Source organism: Camellia sinensis, chromosome 3 (assembly GCF_055761805.1).
Source record: "Camellia sinensis isolate YWXY chromosome 3, ASM5576180v1, whole genome shotgun sequence".
In the NCBI taxonomy this organism is placed as follows: Eukaryota; Viridiplantae; Streptophyta; class Magnoliopsida; order Ericales; family Theaceae; genus Camellia; species Camellia sinensis.
In genome coordinates this window covers 224,032,649-224,054,141 of record NC_138963.1, presented here as the reverse complement: position 1 = coordinate 224,054,141, position 21,493 = coordinate 224,032,649, and the positions used below count along the sequence as shown (strand labels likewise).

General features: G+C 33.8%; 1 protein-coding gene across 1 annotated transcript; it reads right to left on the bottom strand.

Annotated features, from left to right (window-relative positions):
* Positions 1-381: 381 nt before the first annotated feature.
* Positions 382-21,086, bottom strand: LOC114313823 (Ribophorin I). The gene is made up of 10 exons (XM_028260223.2): positions 20,572-21,086; positions 19,426-19,470; positions 18,614-19,251; positions 18,377-18,524; positions 18,118-18,294; positions 17,085-17,153; positions 16,919-17,008; positions 1,490-1,648; positions 1,188-1,412; positions 382-841 (listed from the first exon to the last, which is right to left on the bottom strand). The coding sequence occupies exons 1-10, from the start codon at positions 20,746-20,748 to the stop codon at positions 656-658; spliced, it is 1,914 nt and encodes a 637-aa protein (XP_028116024.2). The 5' UTR covers positions 20,749-21,086; the 3' UTR covers positions 382-655.
* Between the last annotated feature and the right edge of the window lie 407 nt (positions 21,087-21,493).

Genomic DNA, 21,493 nt, shown 5'->3' with positions numbered 1-21,493 from the left:
TGAACTAGGAGAAGAAGAGAATTGAACACCATTAACAGTAAAACATAATCAACCTATTACAGTCATGCTTGGCACGTGGAGACGTTTGTGTGCTCCAGAACCAAATTGAACAAAAAAGACAACAGATAAAACTACAATTAAAATAAGCTGTTAACTACAGTTTTACTTGTATATTCAATAGCAAATATCAACTAACAATCAGTACACGTAAGTACCTAAATTTGTTTGACAGGTATTACCACCGTTAACAATCAACATTATAACATAACAGGAGATGAAATTCACTAGTGGGCAATCTAAAAGACGACAACTCAGATCAAAGACTAATGCCATAATATATATATATATATATTTGATAAGTAAAATGTCATATCAGAAATGTAAGCCACCAATCAAATCATTTGGTCATAGAATATTACCCCAACAAAAAAATCATTTGGTGGACATGTATACAAGTCAGATGGATAAGTAATCAGTTCTATATATATATATATATATATTTTTTTTTTATAGTTAAATCTATTGAAACAAAAACAAAAACCATAGATGTTGGGGCTAACACATCAAGCTATCCTTGAGACCACAACAAAATTCTGATTTCACAAATCGCCCAACAAAACACAAAGTGCAGACTAATTTTATTCATATATTAGATCTAATCAATGGCTTCCAGCTGGTCTTCAACCTCCTGCCTCAAAGCTGTGAGTTTCTGCTGGATCAAAGCAACCCGGTTCTCAATTTCCCGTCCCCCAGTTTTCTTTTCATAACTGTCTACCACTGTCGAGTGTTTTGACATTAGCTTCTCCTGCAGTTCTCTCTCCTTGACAACCAGCTCCTCCACCTATATGAACAGCCAACAAGCTTTCAACAGCACTTATGCCAACGAAAAATAGAAGGAATGATGTGCATAATAAATAATCTATGCATGAAGTACAAATTTTGGGTTCCAGATAAATAAAAATAAAACAAGCATGTGGCAAACAATAGGGTTTTTCTAGCTATCTTCGTGTATTATCATGTTATCTGTTACCTCAAGCAAAAACAGTTCCTTACCAAAACAAGAAAAGCCCTGGTCAACTCACTTGAGGCATACAGTCAACTCAATTTCATTTATTAAACCTCATCACATAGTGGACTTTATTTTTTTTTTAAAATAGTGGAGAGTATCAAATAGGTAGCACCCAAACCTTCGGCAATATCTGAGCAGCCTGCGGAGAGGAATGCAAGAAAGCAACCAAGGGCTTCAATTCTTTGGAAAGCTCTTTCAATGAACTGTCAGCTGCTTTCCGAGTTGCTTTACAAGCTTGCACATCCCCTGTTCTGGAGAGATCACGTAACGATGCTTCTAGCCTATCATGGATTGTCAAACACCGATTGATGATGTTTTGAACCTGCTGAATAGCTGTTTGAACCTGAAAAGGACAGCTAAGTATATAATATTATAGACTAATTAATACAGTTAGAATGAGCAACATCAAATCCTCACTACCTCATCCCACTGCAGTTTTGCCAAGTAAGAAGCAGAAGACTTCGAGATTGTTAAGTCCGCATGCATATATACAATGCAGGCAACAAACAGGAAGAAAAATCCAGAAATCAACATCAATGGCTCCCTCAGCAATGAAAGGTTGTTGAACTTGTAATAGACCTGGAAAAAAAAACCAAAAAATAATAAACCAAAAAAATTGCCACTGAGCAAAATATGTAATTCGATGTCACTAGCAGAACAAGGTAAGAGAAACAATTAACTGAAAATTATCATTCTATTCAAGGAACATTTATCAACATTAAGGTACACCGAAACTTAAGGCAGTATTTACTTATCTCAAGGAACATACATAGCAATTGAGGTGCCTAAATGGAGGGAACAACCCTGGAGGGTGAAAACTATTTGGTAACTGTTTGCACCCATTTTTGTAAACTTCCTATTGACAAGGGGATTAATTGAGTGATGACATGTGGCAATGGAGTCAGAGTAAAAGTGTTCCATTGATCAGAGGGACAGGTGGCATGAAGAAGGTGATTGTGTGCATGAAGTGGTAGAAGTAACCCTGAAGCAGTTACCAACCAGTTTGTGGCTTAGTGGGCTGGTTTGTAGGAGATGATGCTTGCAACTGGGGGCTTATACTCTGTCGATGTGGTGCTCAGAGTGATGAGGCTTAGCTTTCGTGACCATAACTTAGTAGTTGGTAAGAAAATCTCTTTGGTGAGATTTTGAGTATCACCTAAACTATTAAAATTGTTGAAATTATTTTAATAGTTATATTATTATGCTATTAATTCCATCATTTCCTCTTAATTGTCATGATTATTAATCTAATTATTTTCTCTTAAAAAAAATGATAGGTTAATTATGTTTTCTTACTGTGTCGCAAAACTCATGGCATATATTTTGAGTTGTTTTGGCAACATAGTTTTTAGCCACTTTTTTTGGTTAGTAGCAAAAGTCAAAAGTTGGCTTTTTTGTCTTTTTTTTCATTTGGGAAGTTGGTTTTTAGCCAACGGTGAAATTACAATTTTACCCCTCATGGGTCAAAATGTGTTACATAAGTAAAGTTGTAAATATTTTAAATAAATAGGAGTAGTTTGGTCATTTTATTATGATTTGACATCATAAACAAACATTAATAAAAAAATTCAAAAGTTACTTTTTACCAACTTCCCAAATCATTTGTCTAAAAAAGCCAAAAGCTTGGTTAAAAGCCAAAAAGTCACTTTTTACCATCTTCCCAAAACAACCCTTTGTTGCCCTGGCGTTTTATGTCAGATTTTGACGAGGAAGAAATGGAAGCTGAAATTGGTGCTATTGCTAATATAGAATCTTGACTAACTTGAAGTAAAGATTTTAGCAAAATAAAATTTCACTATCTTATGTATTAGGATGTTATGATGTTATTTAATGTTGTATGTGGACTTTCATTTTTTTTTTAATTTCGTGTTGTTAAACTTTTGACTGTGTGAGAAAATTAAATTTTCCCTTTAAGATGTCAAAATTTTAATTTAATAAGTTATTATGTTATTTAAATTCTTGATGTTCCAAAAATTTTGGGTGTCACAATTTGGAATCAGAACTTAGGTTCGAACCTTTGGGCCATGGGTAGTAATTAAATTTTTTTACAAAAACCTTATGTTGCCTTGTAATTTTCTATGACATAACTAAGTCAAAACTTTTTTAATTGTAGGACACTAGGATCGTTGGATGTTAACTCTCACGAGGAAGATTTGGTGGGAAATTATGAAATAGAGTCTGACCTAAGTGAAGAAGTGGAGTCAACAATAGAAGACTATGAGCTTGAGTCTGAGTTTGAGTCTGAATTCGAAGAAATTGCACCTATGTATGACCCAATGGAGGTGATTGTGATTGAGTTTGACACCGAGGAGGAATCCGTAGAGGGTAATATTGACGAAAGTACTGGAGATATAGGGGTTGCATTTGAAAATTGGAATGTTCAAAATGGGTTGTAAATTGGCTCATTTGTGTATATTAGGATTTTTACCTTAGGAAGCTGTGCTTGGAAGTCCGAAAGTTGAGTAGGTGCTTACATCGGACCTGTCTAGATTTTAAGGCAAGAAAATCCCTAGTTGTATTAGTTAGGCCGTTTCCCGAATGGCTTTACTGATAGAATGGGCAACCTTTTTGATATTTGGAGTTTTCAGTATGTCATGCCTAACCCAAATCGAATTGTGAAGACAGATGGATCGGTGGAATTCAAATATTAGAGAATTTATCGAGAGGAACCGATATAGCTATTGGGACATTTTGTGCATGAAACTGTTGTTTTTGTGAGGGTGCTATAGCGATTCATGGGGCTTTTCCAAGCCACATGGGAGAAGAAAATCCTTGTGACGAGGGACTATCCATGGCTGTTTGATTAGAGGTCTTAGAGGAGTTACAAACTAGGCTAACTAATTGTTTTATAAGCTTACAGTGTAAAAATTGCTTTAAAGTTGTTGGTGTAGGTAACTCTAATATCATTTGTATTAACCTTGATTAGTAGAGACTATCATTTGTCTTATATTAAGCCCGTAGTATTTTATTTTTTTTATTTGTATTTTGCTGTTCTATAACTTGTCCCATCTAATGAATGAAGTTTCCTTTTATGAAATCTTTAATTACTGTCTTTGCATATAAATATATATATATAGTAATTGTGATGATAATAAATTAATAAATACATAAGTCACGAATTACCAACAATTCGATCATGCAAAATGACTGGACGAACAAGAAATAATAACAGTAATGGTGATGGAGTGTCTAATGGCGATGTCACTCCGATTATACGCACAATTGCCGACAGGGTAGGCAATATAACACCGTGAAATCACGATCACAACAAATCTAAAATGATAGCAAAGTTCGAAAAATTACATCTTCACAAATTCCTTGATGGATCTAACCCCTGCGAAGCTAAAGCTTGGTTAAGACAAATTAAGAAATTACTAGACACTTTTGACATCTGAAATGAACAAGATAGGGTGACCATAGCGGTGTTTCAAATGGAAGTGGAAGCAGATCATTGGTAGGAAATGATTAGAAGTACCCAACAAGTAGAGACATTGACTTGGAGGCAATTTGAAGACCTGTTTATGGAAAAATATTTTCCCAACTCACTAAGACAAGAAATGGTTCAAGAGTTCCTCCAACTGAAACAAGGAAAAATGTCAGTTACTCAATATGCAAACCATTTTGAGGCTCTCTCATGGTATGCTTCAGCAAAAGTAACAAATGAAGAGGATAAGATTAGACGATTCAAATCGAATTTGGACACAGATATTAGAGAAAGATTGATTGCAGTACAACTCTTAGTTGCAGGAATCGCGCAACTAGGTGGCGATTCTCACTGAGAATCGCGATTCCGCGATTCCTAGTAAGAAACGTGTAAGAATCGCGTTTCAATGGAGAGAGAAACGCGATTCAATGCAAGATGGGATCGTAAAGGGAAGAGAGACAGACAAACAGAAACCCTAACCTTCGATGTCGACATGAGAGGAGAAAGGGCTTCGATCATCTTCGTCACTCTCGCGATCGTCTTCGTCACTCTCTCGATTGTCTTCGTCTTCGTCACTTTCTTTGTTCTTCTCTCTCTCTCTCTTCGTCTCTGCTTCTGCTTTTCATCTCTGTCGTTGTTCTCTTCACACACTCTCTTCGTCTCTAGATAGATCATATATAATATATAATATATATAATTTATCATATAATATTTATATATATAATAAATATAATTTATCATATATTATATATGTAATAAAAAAATATTTAATTATTATTCTTAAAATATCATATATAATAATTTTTATAAATTATTATTTCTTAACTTTTTAACATATAATAAATAAAATAAATTATCCAATTATTTAAAAGAAATCTAATTAAACCATATATAATAAAAAAAATTATAAAATAAAATATCTAATTTTTCTTTTTATTTATTTTAACATAATTTATTATTCCTTATTTATTATAATTTTTTATTTATAATATATATCAATTAAAAATAAAAAAATAAATTAACAATAATACATTATTTAAAAAATATAATAAATAAATAAAATAATTAATGTATATTAAAATAAAAATATTTATAAAAAAACTTCTAATGTGCATTAAAATATATATATATATATATATAGCTTCCCGAGACGCTCCCAACCTAAGAAGTTTCTATTGTTAAAATAAAAATTAATTATCGGATTTGTTAAAAAAATTTAAAATAAAAAATCTAATTTTTATTATAAAAAATCTAATTTTTATTCTTTATTTATTTTAACATAATTTATTATTCATTATTTATTATAATAAATAAAATATAATTAATAAAAATAATATATAAGCGCTCCTAATTTACGACTCCTCTAAGTAGCCACGTTCCCCCACTCCCGCTCCCGCTCCTGCCCCCGCTTCGTGCAACTAAGGTACAACTTTCCACCTATGATCAAATGGTGGATCGAGCTTTAATTGTGGAACGTGAATTAGCAAATTCCGAACGCATTCAAAATCAACAATCAGGGAACAATAACCAATCACGAAGAGTAGGTCCAGTTCGAAACACCAAAAACCATCCTGCACCAACACCTTATGTCGAAGGTTGCAATAGCAAGAAAGGTAGAATCGAGGAAACCAACAAGGAGGACACTCTATAAATGAGTGGAAAGGAAAGTGTTTCAGATGTAAACAGGGGCATCGTCAAAGTGAGTGTCCTCAAGGTGGGGAATATTTTATGGATCAACAAGTGGCACAACAATACAACAAATGCCAGTCAGGACAAGGTTCTAAACACACTCAAACCAACAAGGGGCAGCCACAAGCCTCTAGGAATGCGGACAAGCCAAGAACACAACAACAAGGAGATGGAGATGGAAAGAAACTAGGAGGGACTAACCAATAAGCAATAGGAAGAATGTACGCTCTTCAAGAAGAAGAAGAAGATGTTGGTAACCCATCAGTAATTCAAAGTATGTTAATTCTCATGAATTCTTGGGTTAAAGTATTGTTGGACTCTGGAGCATCGCATTCTTTTATATCCACTGCATGTATATCAAGTCCGGGTTTGGAGCCCAAAACGTAGCTATGAATGTTGCTTCACCCTTTGGTGGTTAATCCCGAGTAAATCTGGTATGTAAATCTTGTGAACTAAAAATCTCCAGCTCATATTTGATCTGTGATCTAAGGGTTATGAAAATGTCTAATTTTGACGTCATTCTAAGAATGGATTGGTTATCAGTCCATCGAGCTATTATCAACTATTACCAAAAAACAGTGACAACATCCTCCCTGAATGGCATGAAAATTCAATTTAAAGGAGATAGACAAGATTCTTCAACTCCAACATGTCGCAAATCGTGGTGGCATTATCACCTAACTAGATGGTTGGCAAGCTTAATTTCAATAGACGAAAATCGAAAGGATCCAGGATTACCCCATGTAGTGTGCGAGTACACTGACGTTTTCACTAACGAATTACCAGGACTACCCGAAAACGGGACATAGATTTTACGATCGAGCTCTAACCTGGGACTTCACCAATTTCTATGGCACCGCATCGTATGGCGCCAGTTGAACTTCGGGAACTGAAGGAGCAATTGCAAGAATTGTTAGATAAAAAGTTCCATCAACCAAGTACATCCCCATGGGGAGCGCTAGCATTATTCGCAAAGAAGAAGAATGGAACCTTGAGGTTATGCATTGATTACCGACAACTAAATTGAGTCACTTTTAAAAATCGATATCCATTACCAAGAATTGATGACTTGTTCGATCAATTAAGCGGTTCAAAATGTTTTTCCAAAATTGACCTTAGGTCTGGATATCACAAACTTCGTGTCAAGGAAGAAGATATACCAAAGACTGCATTTCGAACCCGTTATGGCCACTATGAGTTTGTGGTAATGCCATTTGGTTTGAAAATGTTTTTCCAAAATTGACCTTAGGTCTGGATATCACAAACTTCGTGTCAAGGAAAAAGATATACCAAAGACTGCATTTCGAACCTGTTATGGCCACTATGAGTTTGTGGTAATGCCATTTGGTTTGAAAAATGCGCTGAGAGTATTCATGAGTTTAATGCACAAAATTTTTACACCTTATTTGGACCAATTTGTGGTAGTATTCATTAACGATATTTTGATTTACTCACGATCGGAGGAAGATCACAAGCAGCATTTGACAGCCACCTTGCAAATTCTAAAGGAAAACCAATTGTATGCTAAAGCTAGCAAATGTGAATTTTGGTTGAAGGAAGTAAAATTCTTAAGTCATGTTGTATCTACATCAAGAATATCAGTGGATCTTGCTAAAGTAGAAGCAGTAATAGAATGGAAACAACCTAAGAATACATTTAAGGTTCGTAGTTTCTTGGGATTAGCAGGTTATTATAGGAGATTTATTCAAGATTTCTCCAAATTAGCCAAGCCGATGACACGCCTAACACAAAAAAAAAGGGTAAAGTTTTGTATGGAACGAGACTTGTGAGCAATCGTTTCAAGAACTCAAGAAGAGACTAACAAGCGTTCCTATACTAATCATACCCGAACATGACATCGGGTACACAGTTTATTGTGATGCTTCTAAAGAAGGGTTAGGTAGTGTGTTAATGCAAAACGGGAAGATAGTAGCTTATGGGTCAAGACAATTGAAGAACCATGAGAAAAATTATCCTATCCACGATCTAGAATTGGCGACTGTGGTCTATGCACTTAAAACTTGGTGACATTAACATTATGGCAAAAAGTTCGAGATATTTACTGACCACAAAAGCTTGAAATACTTGTTTACACAGAGATTTGAACATAAGACAGAGACGCTGGATGGAGTATCCTGAAGATTATTAATTCATTTTGTCTTATCATCCCCGAAAGGCTAATGTTGTAGCAGATGCACCAAGTCAAAAGACAAGAGAGATCGTAGCCAACATATCAATTAAAGAATCGGAAATGGTAAGTATCGTGAATGAGTTTAGATTACAACCAGAGACTCAAAACGAAAAGGTTAGATTGTTTACGATAGTTACAACACCTCAACTTCTTACCAAAGTGCTGGAAGCTCAAAGATTTGATCAAGAGACCGACTTCATTAAGGCACGATTAGTGTCGGGAGAGTCTTCACCGGATTGGACGCTTTACCAAGATGGTAGTTTAAGATATTTAGGTAGAATTTTTGTGCCAAATATTGAAAAATTGAGAGTAGTACTTAAAGAATTTCACCATTCAGTTTTTGCGGTTCATCCAGGAGGAAACAAGATGTACCAGGATCTCAAGCGATAGTATTGGTGGAGTGGAATGAAGGACGTTGCTCAATTCGTATCTACATGCTTAACGTGCCAACAAGTGAAGGCAGAACATCAAAAACCGACAGGGAAACTCCAACCTTTACCAATACCTGAATGGAAATGGGAACACATAACAATGGATTTTGTAACGGGAACCCGTTCGCCACAAGGCCACAATGCCATTTGAGTTGTGGTTGATCGGTCAACTAAGACAGCACATTTCCTACCAATAGGACCAGTAGACGCACTCGAATCATTAAGTCAATTATTTATTCGAGGAATCATTAGGTTGCACGGAATACTAGTATCAATAGTGTTAGATTGTGATCCTTGTTTTATGTCACAATTTTGGCAAAGTCTATAAAAAGCTATGGATATAGAGTTGTGTTTTAGTACAGCTTTTCACCCTCAAACTGATAGTCAATCAGAAAGAACAATTCAAACTTTAGAAGACATGTATCAAGCTTGTGTGATAAATTTCAAGGATAGTTGGGAGAGACACTTACCACTAGTCGAATTCTCCTACAATAACAGTTTTCAAACAAGTATTGGTATAGCACCATATGAGGCTCTGTGCGGATGCCTCGTTGATCACCAATATGTTGGACAAAAGTCGGAAAAGCACCTCTTTTAGGGCCAGAGTTAGTTTAAGAAACTACCGAGAATGTGAAATTAATTTGACAAACACTTGAAACCGCTCAGAGTAGGTAGAAAAGTTATACAGATCAAAGGAGAAGACCTTTAGCATTTCAAATTGGAGATCATGTGTTTCTAAAAATACAACTTCGTCAAGGAGTCGTTCGTTTCGGAAAGAAGGAAAGTTGTCACCTCGCTTCATTGAGCCTTCTGAAATTTTGGACAAGGTAGGAGAGGTGGCGTATCATTTGGCTCTACCACCTCAACTGGCTGGGGTACATAAAATTTTCCACATCTCTATGTTGCGGAAATACGAGCCGGACCCTTCTCACATCAACTGGGAGGAAATTAATCTTGATGAAAATGTGACATTTGAAGAAAAACTTGTCAAAATTTTAGAACAACACGAGAAGAAATTGCAAGGTAAAACTATACCATTGGTTCAAGTTCTCCGGAGACATCGTGAGATGGAGTCGTCAACGTGGGAACAAAAAGATATGATACGTGCCAATTACCCTCAACTTTTCAAATCTAAAGGTACGAATTAATTTCGAAGACGAAATTTTTTTTGAGGGGGTAGATTGTGAGAACTCTCATTTAATTATTCTTAGAAGAAAATAAATAAGTAAATGAATAAATAAATAAATTAATTAATTTTATCCAAATTCTGTCTAATATATATATATATATATATATTAGTGTATAAGTTAGGGGTTGTTTGGGATGATCTAAATAAGTGCACTTTTTGACTTTTTATGAAATATGAGTTGGGTTTGGGTTAGGTTTGAAGTGATGTGTTAGAGAGGTGATGTGACTTAAATAAGATGATGTAACTTAAATAGGATAGTGACTTTTTGTTTTTTTCAAGACATGCCAAACTTGGCCTTAGTTCAAAATTAATCCATAACCAAAAAACAAAAAAAAAAAAAACATTGTTAATAAAAAAAAATAATAATAATAATTTTGTGAGTATTCAATATTTATAATTTATTTTAATAATCCTTACTAAATATCTTAGCTAAAAACCTCAGTTAATTAATTTTTAAAAACCCACACAAATACAAAAAAAAAAAAAAATCAATCAGATTTTCGGTGGTAGTGTTGGGTGACATTTGTATACATGCATATTATTGTAAGATATAGGCCCTCATTACATCTCTTGGATTTAGAAAATTCGATTTAACGCAACAGAATGATTAGGGGAGAGAGAGAGAGCCTCACGTGAGGAGTCCATTTATATGCATACATACAGTTTACATTTCCTCCTCAAATTGATCGGAAAGAATTCTATGAGCAAGTTAAGATAAATAGGAAGAAGAAGAGTAGAAGATTAAGGAAGATATAATTTTTCCTACCATTTCATCAACCCATTTCAATCCTATTACTAAGTAAGAAAACCCTCTCAACTCTCTCATTCTTTTTAATTGTTAAAATTTTAGAATTTGTGTTCATAACAAAAATTTAGATAAAATCTTGTTTATAGTCATATGTAAATTTGTGATTTGTATAAGTATTTGAAAGTTAGTTTTATTAGTAGCCTTAAAATGATGATATAATTGTGGAATTTGAGTTGCATGTGTAGTTTGTACCAATAAAGAGATGATTGAATATTATATTTAGTTTGATTATATAACTCTTAAATCTGCCAGAAGGTTGTACGAATTTTTAGACAATTTTATACTCAACATTTTGAGATAATTTCTTCTATAAAGTTGTTAAGAATAATGTCTAGTTTATCCAGGAATTTTTGTAACAATTATTTGGATTTTGTACAAATTTATACAAAATTTTAACTAAATCTGGAACTATAGACAGATTTTACTCTATGTTTGAAAAATCATTAAAAATCCTATATTAAACCAAATCTGGTAATTTCTAAATAAAAAATGAAATTTGAGAAGTCTAATTCATAATAAATTTTTAGATTATGGAATTGATTTATAAATTTAAATATGGAATTTATTTAAGAAATTGTGATAAATCTGTATCATAAAATTTCTTGGAATTTCACAAAATTATTTATAATTTATTTTTGGGAAATGCTTTCTGAAAAATGACCATAACATGTTTATTGAATATTCTATAGATTCTCACAAATTTTATAATTGTATAAATAATTTATTTATAATTTTAATTACAAAAGGTATATTCTAAAAATTTCTAGGCAGATTGAGAGGAGCCAAAATTATTTCTTCACTTATTTATTTGGACTAAAATTATATTGTGATGGTCTAATTAATTAAATCTTGTAAATTAGTAGTCCATGCATGTGTGATTATGGTTCACTTTTAAATATATAAAACTATCATTTCATACTATGGTTTAATTTAATTGTTTATTTTAATTTTGTACATTGATTAATTATTGTATGACATGTGTAATATTTTATGTTGGGAATTTTAATGAAATAGTATAACACTTACGGTGATTAAAAAAATTGTAATTATTGAAAACTAACTAAAATGATTAACGGCATATACAAAATTAATAATTAAGGATTAATACTGATAGTTCAGGATGAGCCCTGATTTTTGATAATTTTTACATAATTGTATCGCGAAACCCTAAGATGGCAAGGGACTTATTTGAACCCTTATCGGTATTCAACTTTGAAGGATGGATGTGCGAGTGGCACGCAGGGAGGTTACATACTCCTGGAAGACCATTCCTTTAGGGTAGACCACGGATGTCACGGCTTGGGTATATAACTCTGGGTGTGGGCATCCTTAGTAATTCTTGAATATTTGACTAGGGGGCTTTCAAATTAACCATGGCCATAGCTTAGTGGTTGGCAATAAAATCTCACAATCTCTTTGGTGAGATTTTGAGTGTCACCTAAACTATTAAAATTGTTGAAATATTTTAATTATTGTTATATTATTATGCTATTAACTCCGCCATTCCTCTTAATTGTCATGATTATTAATCTAATTATTTTCTTTTTAAAAAAATGGTAGGTTAGTTATGTTTTCTTAAATTAATTCCATACTTAAATTCTAAATCAATTCCATAGTCTAAAATTTTATTATGAAACTAGACTTCTCAAATTTCATTTTTTATTTAGAAATTACCAAATTTGGTTTAATATAGGATTTTTAATGATTTTTCAAACATACAGCAAAATCTGTCCATAGTTCCAGATTTAGTTAAAATTTTGTACAAATTCGTACAAAACCCAAATAATTGTTACAAAAAATCCTGGATGAACTAAACATTATTCTCAACAACTTTGTAGAAGAAATCATCTCAAAATTTTGAGTATAAAATTGTCTAAAAATTCGTACAACCTTCTGGCAGATTTAAGAGTTATATAATCAAAACCATATAAAATCTTCAATCATCTCTCTAATGGCACAAACTACACATGCAAGTCAAATTTCACAATTATATCATGATTTTAAGGCTACTTAAACTAACTTTCAAATATTTAATATACAAATCACAAATTTACATGACTATAAACAAGATTTTATTTAAATTTTTGCTATGAACACAAATTCTAAAATTTTAACAATTAAAAAGAATGAGAAAATTGAGAAGGGTTTCTTAGTAATAAGATTGAAATGAGTTGATGAAATGGCAGGAAAAATCTTCCTTAATCTTCTACTCTTCTTTTTCTCCCTATTTATCTTAACTTGCTCATAGAATTCCCTCCAATCAGTTTGAGGAGGAAATGTAAACTGTATGTATTGCATATATACATGGACTCCTCACCTGAGACTCTCTCTCTTCTAATCATTTTGTTGAGTCAAATCGAATTTTCTAAATCCAAGAGATGTAATGAGGGCCTATATCCTACAATAACATGCATGTATACAAATGTCACCCAACACTGTCACCGAAAATCTGATTGATTTTTTTTTTTTTTTTTTTGTATTTGTGTGGGTTTCTTAAATTAACTAAGGTTTTCAACTAAGGTATTTAGTAAGTATAATTATTATGTTGAATCCTCATTAAACTAAATTATAAACAATAAATATTGAATACCCACAAAAAAAAAAAAATTTCTTAATAATATATATATATTTTTTGTTATGGATTAATTTAGAACTAACTTATACACTAATATATATATTAGATAAACTCTGGATAAAATTAATTAATTTATTTATTCATTCATTTATTTATTTACTTATTTATTTTCTTCTAAGAATAATTAAATGTGGGTCCTCACAAAGAGTGCATGAGGTATTCCAAACCCCAAATGTTAAAATTCAAGGAAACTAGCCTAGGCGCCAACCTGGGTCAAATGTTTTTTCAAACCCACTATATGGCCAAAAAGAGGTAGAAAACATAAATTTGTTTTAACACAGAATTTAATGGTTATCCTAATATGAGGCCAAGAACTAATGTGGTTTTTTAAAATTATAATCAAGGGTTTGAAAATGTTAGGTATGAAGAAGTTCCTAATGTGGGTTATGGAAATCAAGAAATCAATAATTTTGGGAATACGGGTGCATATCCTGAAGTGCATAGGCCTGACATGTACCATGAACCATTTGGTAATGGCCCAAGGTCAAGAGGTCCAGCACCCCCTTTACATGTTGACAAGCAAGAGCCTTTTGGACATGGATATGGGGGTCAAAATGTTTTCAATCATGGCCCTTTTGAACATAACTACGGGTATAAGGGGCATGATTTTTTGCCAAACATGGCTAACAGTGGCAAGCCATTAATGACTAAAAAAGAAAAACAGCCCCTTTTGACAAAAAATGATGAAAATCTATCACAAAATGATGGGGAAGATTTACTTCGGGGGGGGGGGGATGATTTTAAGCCAAACATGGCTAAAAATCATGAACAACCCACATTTGTTGAATTTGAAATTTTTGACATGGTTAATTTTGTCAAAAGTTTTGATTTTCTAAAACTATTTGATGTTATGGTTTCTGTTACCCAACAAACACCATGGGTTTGTGGTTCACATCAAAAATTGATTTTAATAAATTGGTTAACAAAAATAATATCTTATTCTTGTAAGTTTGATGGAATAAAAAATGACCATATAAAATAACCCAGGCCAACCAATAATGGCTAATGACTAATTATTTATACTTTGCATGAAGGCCAATTTAATGGCCAGTTGTTTAATGTCTACGCATCAACAGAAAACTAACTGATTATGCAAAATCGACAAAAGTAAGGGCAAAAAAAAATTTTGCCGACTAGTTTGTTGGAAGAGCCACTGCCAATATTGATTGAAGTGAAAGTATGGCAGTGATACCTTAAACAAGGAACCTTCGAATAATGACGACCACGTTGAACTCCACAAAAAATGTTAGTATCTTTTGGTTTCAAAATTTTTGCTAAATGTCATGAGTGTGGGCATACACCTTGTTTTAGTAAGTACGAGTGATTCCATTCTTAAAGAGTTGGGGGTATTGTTTGCACCATAAATTTAGTCTCATTGATTGTGGCCTGTCAGTTATGGCCAAAATAGTCTATGAATTTTAGTAAATATGAATTGTTCCAAGTTTTGCCTTTTATATCATTTAAGGCAAAATTCACTTTTACCTTAAATGAGGGGGGCATTGTTCGCACCCATTTTCGTAAAATTCCTATCAATAGGTGGATTAATTGAGTGATGACACATGGCAATGGAGTCAGAGTGAAAGTCTTCCATTGATCGGAGGGACAGGTGGCATGAAGAAGGTGATCGTGTGCATGAAGTGGTAGAAGTAACCATGGATCAGTTACCAACCAGTTTGTGGCTTAGTGGGCTGGTTTGTAGGAGATGATGCTTGCAACTGGGGGCTTATTCTTTATCGATGTGGTGCTCAAAGTGATGAGGGGCATGTGGCAGCATGGAGGAGAGTTGGTTCGACAGGAAGAGTTGAAGGTTTGGTAATGTTTGAAGGCTTGGAAGTGAGGAGATAGTTACAGTAGTAGCAGTTAAGAAGTTGCAAGTTTGAAAGAGTCATATGATCATGGGCCAAAGAAAGAGAAAGAAGATATAAAAGCAAAGAATTTGCAGAGAGAGGATCAACAACAACACAAGCAACTTAGTTTTAGACTTAGCATAATCTAGGAATAACTTTCTTAGTTTAGAAGTAGTTTCTTCTATAATTCGGATCAATGTAAACTTTTGTGAACTTTAGTAATTTCATCTTGGAATTACTTTTGTTTACTTTGTTTGCTTTGTAACTGTTACCATCAGTTGATCCAAAGAAGTCCTCATCCTTTTGAGGCATTCAAACCAGTACCACAATTGCTTGAGTGTCCCTGTTTAATTGTCTAGTTTAAGATTATTGCTTGGTTGCTGTCGATCTAGCCCCAGCATAATTTTTACTACTAGTAACGCATCAAATGTGAACTAAGTAATGTTCAACTCCTGAGAGTACGCACCCTCTTTTTAAATGATCACTAAATCAGTGCACACTTGTCACCTGCTTCAGAATAAAATGAAGAACTAAGGCAAAAATCTATGAGAACTGCTGTTTTCTTTTTCCTGATAAGTATGAAAACTGCCACTTCTGATATGATTGATCATTTTTTGGAACTGCTAAACAAAAATACAGTTTCTGGCAATTAATATTTATCATAGTAAGAATATACTAAGTTCTTTTCCAAGAAAAACATGTGTTTATGTTCAAAGAAGAATTAACTTGCCAAAGGCTGCTTCTTTCAAACATAGATTTTTAAACATCCAGGGGTCAAAAAGGTTGTAGTGTTTTGACATCCAGCATTCTAACTAGTGTTGGGTAACAATGGAGGAAATTTAAAGTTGGGTTAATTACAAAGGGAAAGTTGGTGGACCATGGGTTGAATGTTATAGCATGGCTGTGAACTCTTGGCAAGATCCTGCAAGGTTTAACTCTTAGAGGACTTTCAGAAAGCTGATGCAGAAAAATAGGTGGCCCATAAATAATTCAATTGATACAACCAAACTAGAAGGCATGGACAGAGAATCTCCAGAAAATAACTGTTCATGCAACTTGGAAAATTTTCTGCTACTACCAGTCTCTTTTCTTCTTTTAACCATTATGTTATTTGCTTGTATTGTAAAGCATTCATTGGATGTTAAAATTTTGTCAGCAATAATTGCTTTTTATTTTTCCCTTCAAAAAAGTGGTTGGACTCTTATGATGTGTTTATCCCATATTCTAGAATGTCGGGGAAATGATCCTATTAAGGGTTGGCAAAGCATATGAGAAGTGTTAGCCAAGCACTGGAATTATGAAATTGTTTCTAAATTATGGACACAGACTAAAAACGGGACGCATGTCTAGGTGTGTCCAAGAAGTATTAGTGTCAAACATGTCTAACGTGGACCAGCTCCTCTATAGCAAGTGTCCACGTAACTTAGATGCCAACTGCATCTCTCTATCTCATCCAAATTCCCTATTTGTATGAAATTTTCCAGTTTGTAAAAGGATGAGGATTTAATGTATGATAGCTACGGCTGATGGGAACATGTATACATATACACACTTAGCATAAGTATGTTGGACTCTCAAACCTTAATTATCCTGTATGCTAGCCATTTGAACATTTTATAGGAGTCAAAGCAATACCTGAAAATGCTGATTATGCTCCTGCACAACATTCATCTTCTCTAGCACAACCACTGGTCTACCAACCATATCCAAGTGGGAAAATTTTGTCTGCATCAAACCAGAAGCAACATAAATAGAAGAGAACATTTAGGGGAAAGTGGGAAAATTTTGTCTGCATCAATACCTCGTGCCACTGTTTCACAGGAAATGGGACAGAAACTAAAATATCCCTTGATCCCTCGGGCAAAACAACCTTCAAGCAAAAAATACCACGTCAACACTATGGATACATAACTTTCAACAAAATCCACTCTGCAGTTCATACTTGTAAGGCTTCAATGGTACGTCAATACAATCACAAAACTCATCATACAGCAGCTCAAGAGTGTAACCAGTAGTGATGAAATTTAACAAATGTATTAGGATAGAGATACAGTATACCTATAGTCGTTCCTAAAATCAATAAATTAGGATAGATAGTTATTCAAACAAGATATAGCTTTAAAGTGTGCGGTTCAAATTCAATTCAACTTTTGCAACAAAAGAACACCAAAAGAAAAGGGGAAAAAAAAAACTGAAACCAGTATTCATTTTATTGCAATTGTCATTGAGCTCTCAGGCTGGCCCAAACATATCAAAAGAAATGGGTAAAACGAATTAATTATTTAATGTGTGTGTGTGAGCTTCAATAAGGCTAGACCAAGCTTGAGATGAGTGGGCGACCTTTAGCATAAGCACTAGCTGAATGCAACACAAACCCATCCCAGCTTGCAGCCCAATTTTGAAGAAGGTTTCCAGATTATAGTAGCACAAACAAATTATCATTGATTCTCATGCCTGAAGAAAGGGCCATCTTAGCAAGGAAAGTATTATGCAGTTCTCAAATTTTTGTTGCTTAGTAGGAAGAAAAAAACACAAAAATGTTCTCCAATATAGAGCTAGCTTGCTTTGTTTTTACATATTGGGAGGTCACTTCCCAAAATAAACAAAAAGAAGAAAAGAGAAAAGTAATAAGATCAGTTCAATTAAATAAAATGCAGACATTGCAACAATGAAATTACAATCCTTCAAAAACTATGTGTGACAGTCTATACATAGAACTACTTCCAGGGTATCCCTGATGCAACTCCTAGAATAATTTTTGAAGTTTTGACCTAATTTCATACTGTTGAGGAGGGGATTCAGATATATATTACAGAATATCAAAAAAATGTTACCTTCAGAATGAGATTGTCAATGACCAAATCATTAATTGGACAACCAAAAGAGAAATTCAGAAAACGTTTCCCTTCTGTCTGAAACAAAAAGTCTTTAAGTGGCAGGCCATACCCAATGGTAAAAGAAGTTTTCCAACCACCAAAAATTGGATATCTGGGTTCAATTTCTAGTTGTGTCTGCAATTAAAGAGAAAACTTGAGTAAAACATCAGAAACAAAAACGAAGACTTCTTTCTCTGCATAAATCAAAATTTCTCACCTTTTTTGAATCAACCCATAAATGAGATGTTGAAATATTTCCAATTTCATCCCTGTAGTAAACGGAGTGAGCTCTTGGTGGCAATTTGGCAACAAGATGCCTAAATGCTGACGCACCTCTTACATGAGGCCTGGCCTGATAGTCCAGCCTGCAGTATTCAAACAGTATAGCAGAATAAAATCCCCTAATCACAGACACCACCAAAATTATAGACAAATGAAGAAAACATGTGAATACCTGGAAAATTCCCCCATGCTTTGGGCACCTCCATGGATAAGGTTGTAATGTTCAGTCACCTGTACATTACCCCAGTGCGAAATCTCTATCTCTCGCACCAACTCTTGAGCAACAGCAAAGGGCTGATTGTTTTCAAAGTGAACTATTATAGATGAGTATGAGAAAGGTGGTCGGCTCTCATATGGGCCATATTTAATCTCCGAACCAGAAACCACAGTGTTCTCTATTTTTGTATAGGATTCGAGTTTTGGATCAGAGGGCAATTTTACACTAAGTGATTGGACCTTGACCGCATAAGGAGAAAGATAGTATGCACTATCCTGGAACACAACAAACTGATTTTCAGCTTGAGAAATTTTCTCAGGAAATGGTCTCAGTGCATGGGTGAAAACAGCCAGAACATCTAAAGTCAATCTCTCCCCTTTACCCAGCCCCTTGGGTAGAGATACAGAATACCATATCAGGCCTGGGGGCATCTCCTTAGGATGGGCAACTTCAATAGGGAGACTGGCAGCAGAACTTTTTGCTTTTCCTTTTCCTTCATTAATTGTTGCTGCCAAATATGCCAAGTTCTTTGCCTGGTGTTCAGGGAAGGGCAACAAAACTTCTGACACTGGATCGGTTCCCAAATTTTCAACCTATATAGAAAGAATCATGAATAATGCCAACAAATTAGTTCACAAATAGTGGTTTCAAAATTCAAAAACAGAATTGACTTCTTAAAAATGAAGATTCATAACTAAAAGGGAAAAAAAAAAATGTGATGTCAAGAACCTATATAATGGAGCCAAAGAAAAAAGGAGGGATCCTACCTTTAATGTAGACGTGATACGTACAATTTGCGATGTCAAATCAACCTGCAACAAAAGGATCAGAGGTAGAGGTAGGTTGAAACTCAGATCAAAAAAACATGCAGTGAGAATTGAACTTTGTTCAACAGCTTGTCAGGTCACAGCTAGGAATGTCTATTGTGACATCTCTTGAGCTCCAATTTTGGCATAACAAAAAGATAACACCAGGTAAAAAGTTTTAAGATAATGACATTTTGGAAATGCGAGGGTATAAAAAAGTACGCAAGTAACCAAAATCCAATAAAGATGTCTTTTAATTCAATCCTTCTCTATCAGTCGCCAAAGGATCCAAGTTGAACAAACCCGAACCCTCTATCAGAAAAATAGATCCCATTAATTCAGCATAGGTGGTTCTCAGTGAACCAACACAAATAAAGTGCTTAAGAATTCAATGAAGAATTAAACTATTAAAGACAAAAATTAATTCTGTTAAAATATTTTGCATTAAGATGAGAAAGAGACTATTTATTTCAGCTAAAAAACAGGTGCTATACAAACTAACAATTCTTACAAACTTTTCTTACTTACTGATGCAATACCTATCATATCATCCTGTTTCAGTTTCCAAAGTTTCATTAAAGCATGACACATCAGTTAAGAGCGTAAGTTTGCAAGATTTGTTTGTTTGCATAGAAATTTCCTTATAGGGGCCAAGAGAGGCCATGTTTCTCCTTCGAAGCACATCCATGAAAACTAGCAAGCATTCAAATATTATTCTTCAATTCAACCACATTATCCCAATTAATGTGAGAGCACGTATTGGTGTACCAAACTGCATTCATTACGAATAACCCAAATAAGTGATCGTAGATCAAGTATTTAAAAAGTATTATCACACAAACACAGCCCAAACAAAGACAGATGAACAAGTACAACCATAAACCCTGACGATTAGCTCCAAATTCTTGCAAAGAAAGTGAACATATTGAGTTCGATCTTCATTCTAGGGCAATAAAACAAAACTAAATTGAACCGAATCGAACATGAAAAAACTAAAAGAGGATGGATTTGAAAGAAATGAAACCAAATCGAGTGGTTTTTTATTTTTATTTTTTTATTACAAACAATATAATATGATCTATGAGAGAACTAAAGAAGGAAACATACCCGTCGATCAACCTTGGACAGGACTAGATCGGATAGACAAGGTGCAGACAGTAGAGCTATTGATAAGATGAACAGATCGAAACGAATCCCCATCTCTTCTCTCCCTCTCGGCTCTGGGGTTTGAGTCGGGGAGACTTCAGAAATAATGTGGCAATAAAATGGGTAAATTACACTCATCTTCCCTAATTTTTTTTATAATTATAGATACACCTATTATATTTCTTAAATTATACTTCATGCCGCGTTTTTCCTTCTTTTTCTTCAACTATTATCTTCTATAAACATTATAGCATCTTTTTTTAGTTGTAGCTTATAAGTTGTGTAATTTTTAGATTTATTTTTATTTTTAATAAAAGAAATTTCAACTTTGAGTCAAAATATGTTAAGTCATCTTTGTCCATCCTAAAAACTAGAAGAATAGAAATTTTTTGAAAAAATATTAGAAAAGACCCCCCCCCCCCCCAAAAAAAAAATAAATAAATAAATAAATAAAAGACTTTCTGATAAAATTTTAGTTATTTTCATTTTTAGTAACCTGTTTTTTGCAAAATATTTTTAAAAAAAATTATGGTCATCTAGTAAAGGCCAAAAAAATAGGCTTTCTCATAAAATTGCACTCCCAATTCTTTTTTGTCTCTCCCACATTTTTTTTTTTTTTTTTTTGGTGGGCAAGTATTTTACATTCATGGTGAAATTTTTTAAGATTAATTTGCTGTTTGTTATTTTGTACAAAAGAATTTTGTGTAATTCACTAATTCATGGGATGGAGGGAGCTTGAACTTTTGTATTTAAAAATAAAACAAAAATTCATAAGGGAAGGGGGGCTTCAACAACTTGTTTCACTCAGACGAGAATTTCAGTTTTAGGCTTAGGGATAAAACAAAGTAGGGGTCTGAGACCTTATTATTTGTCCAAAACCAAA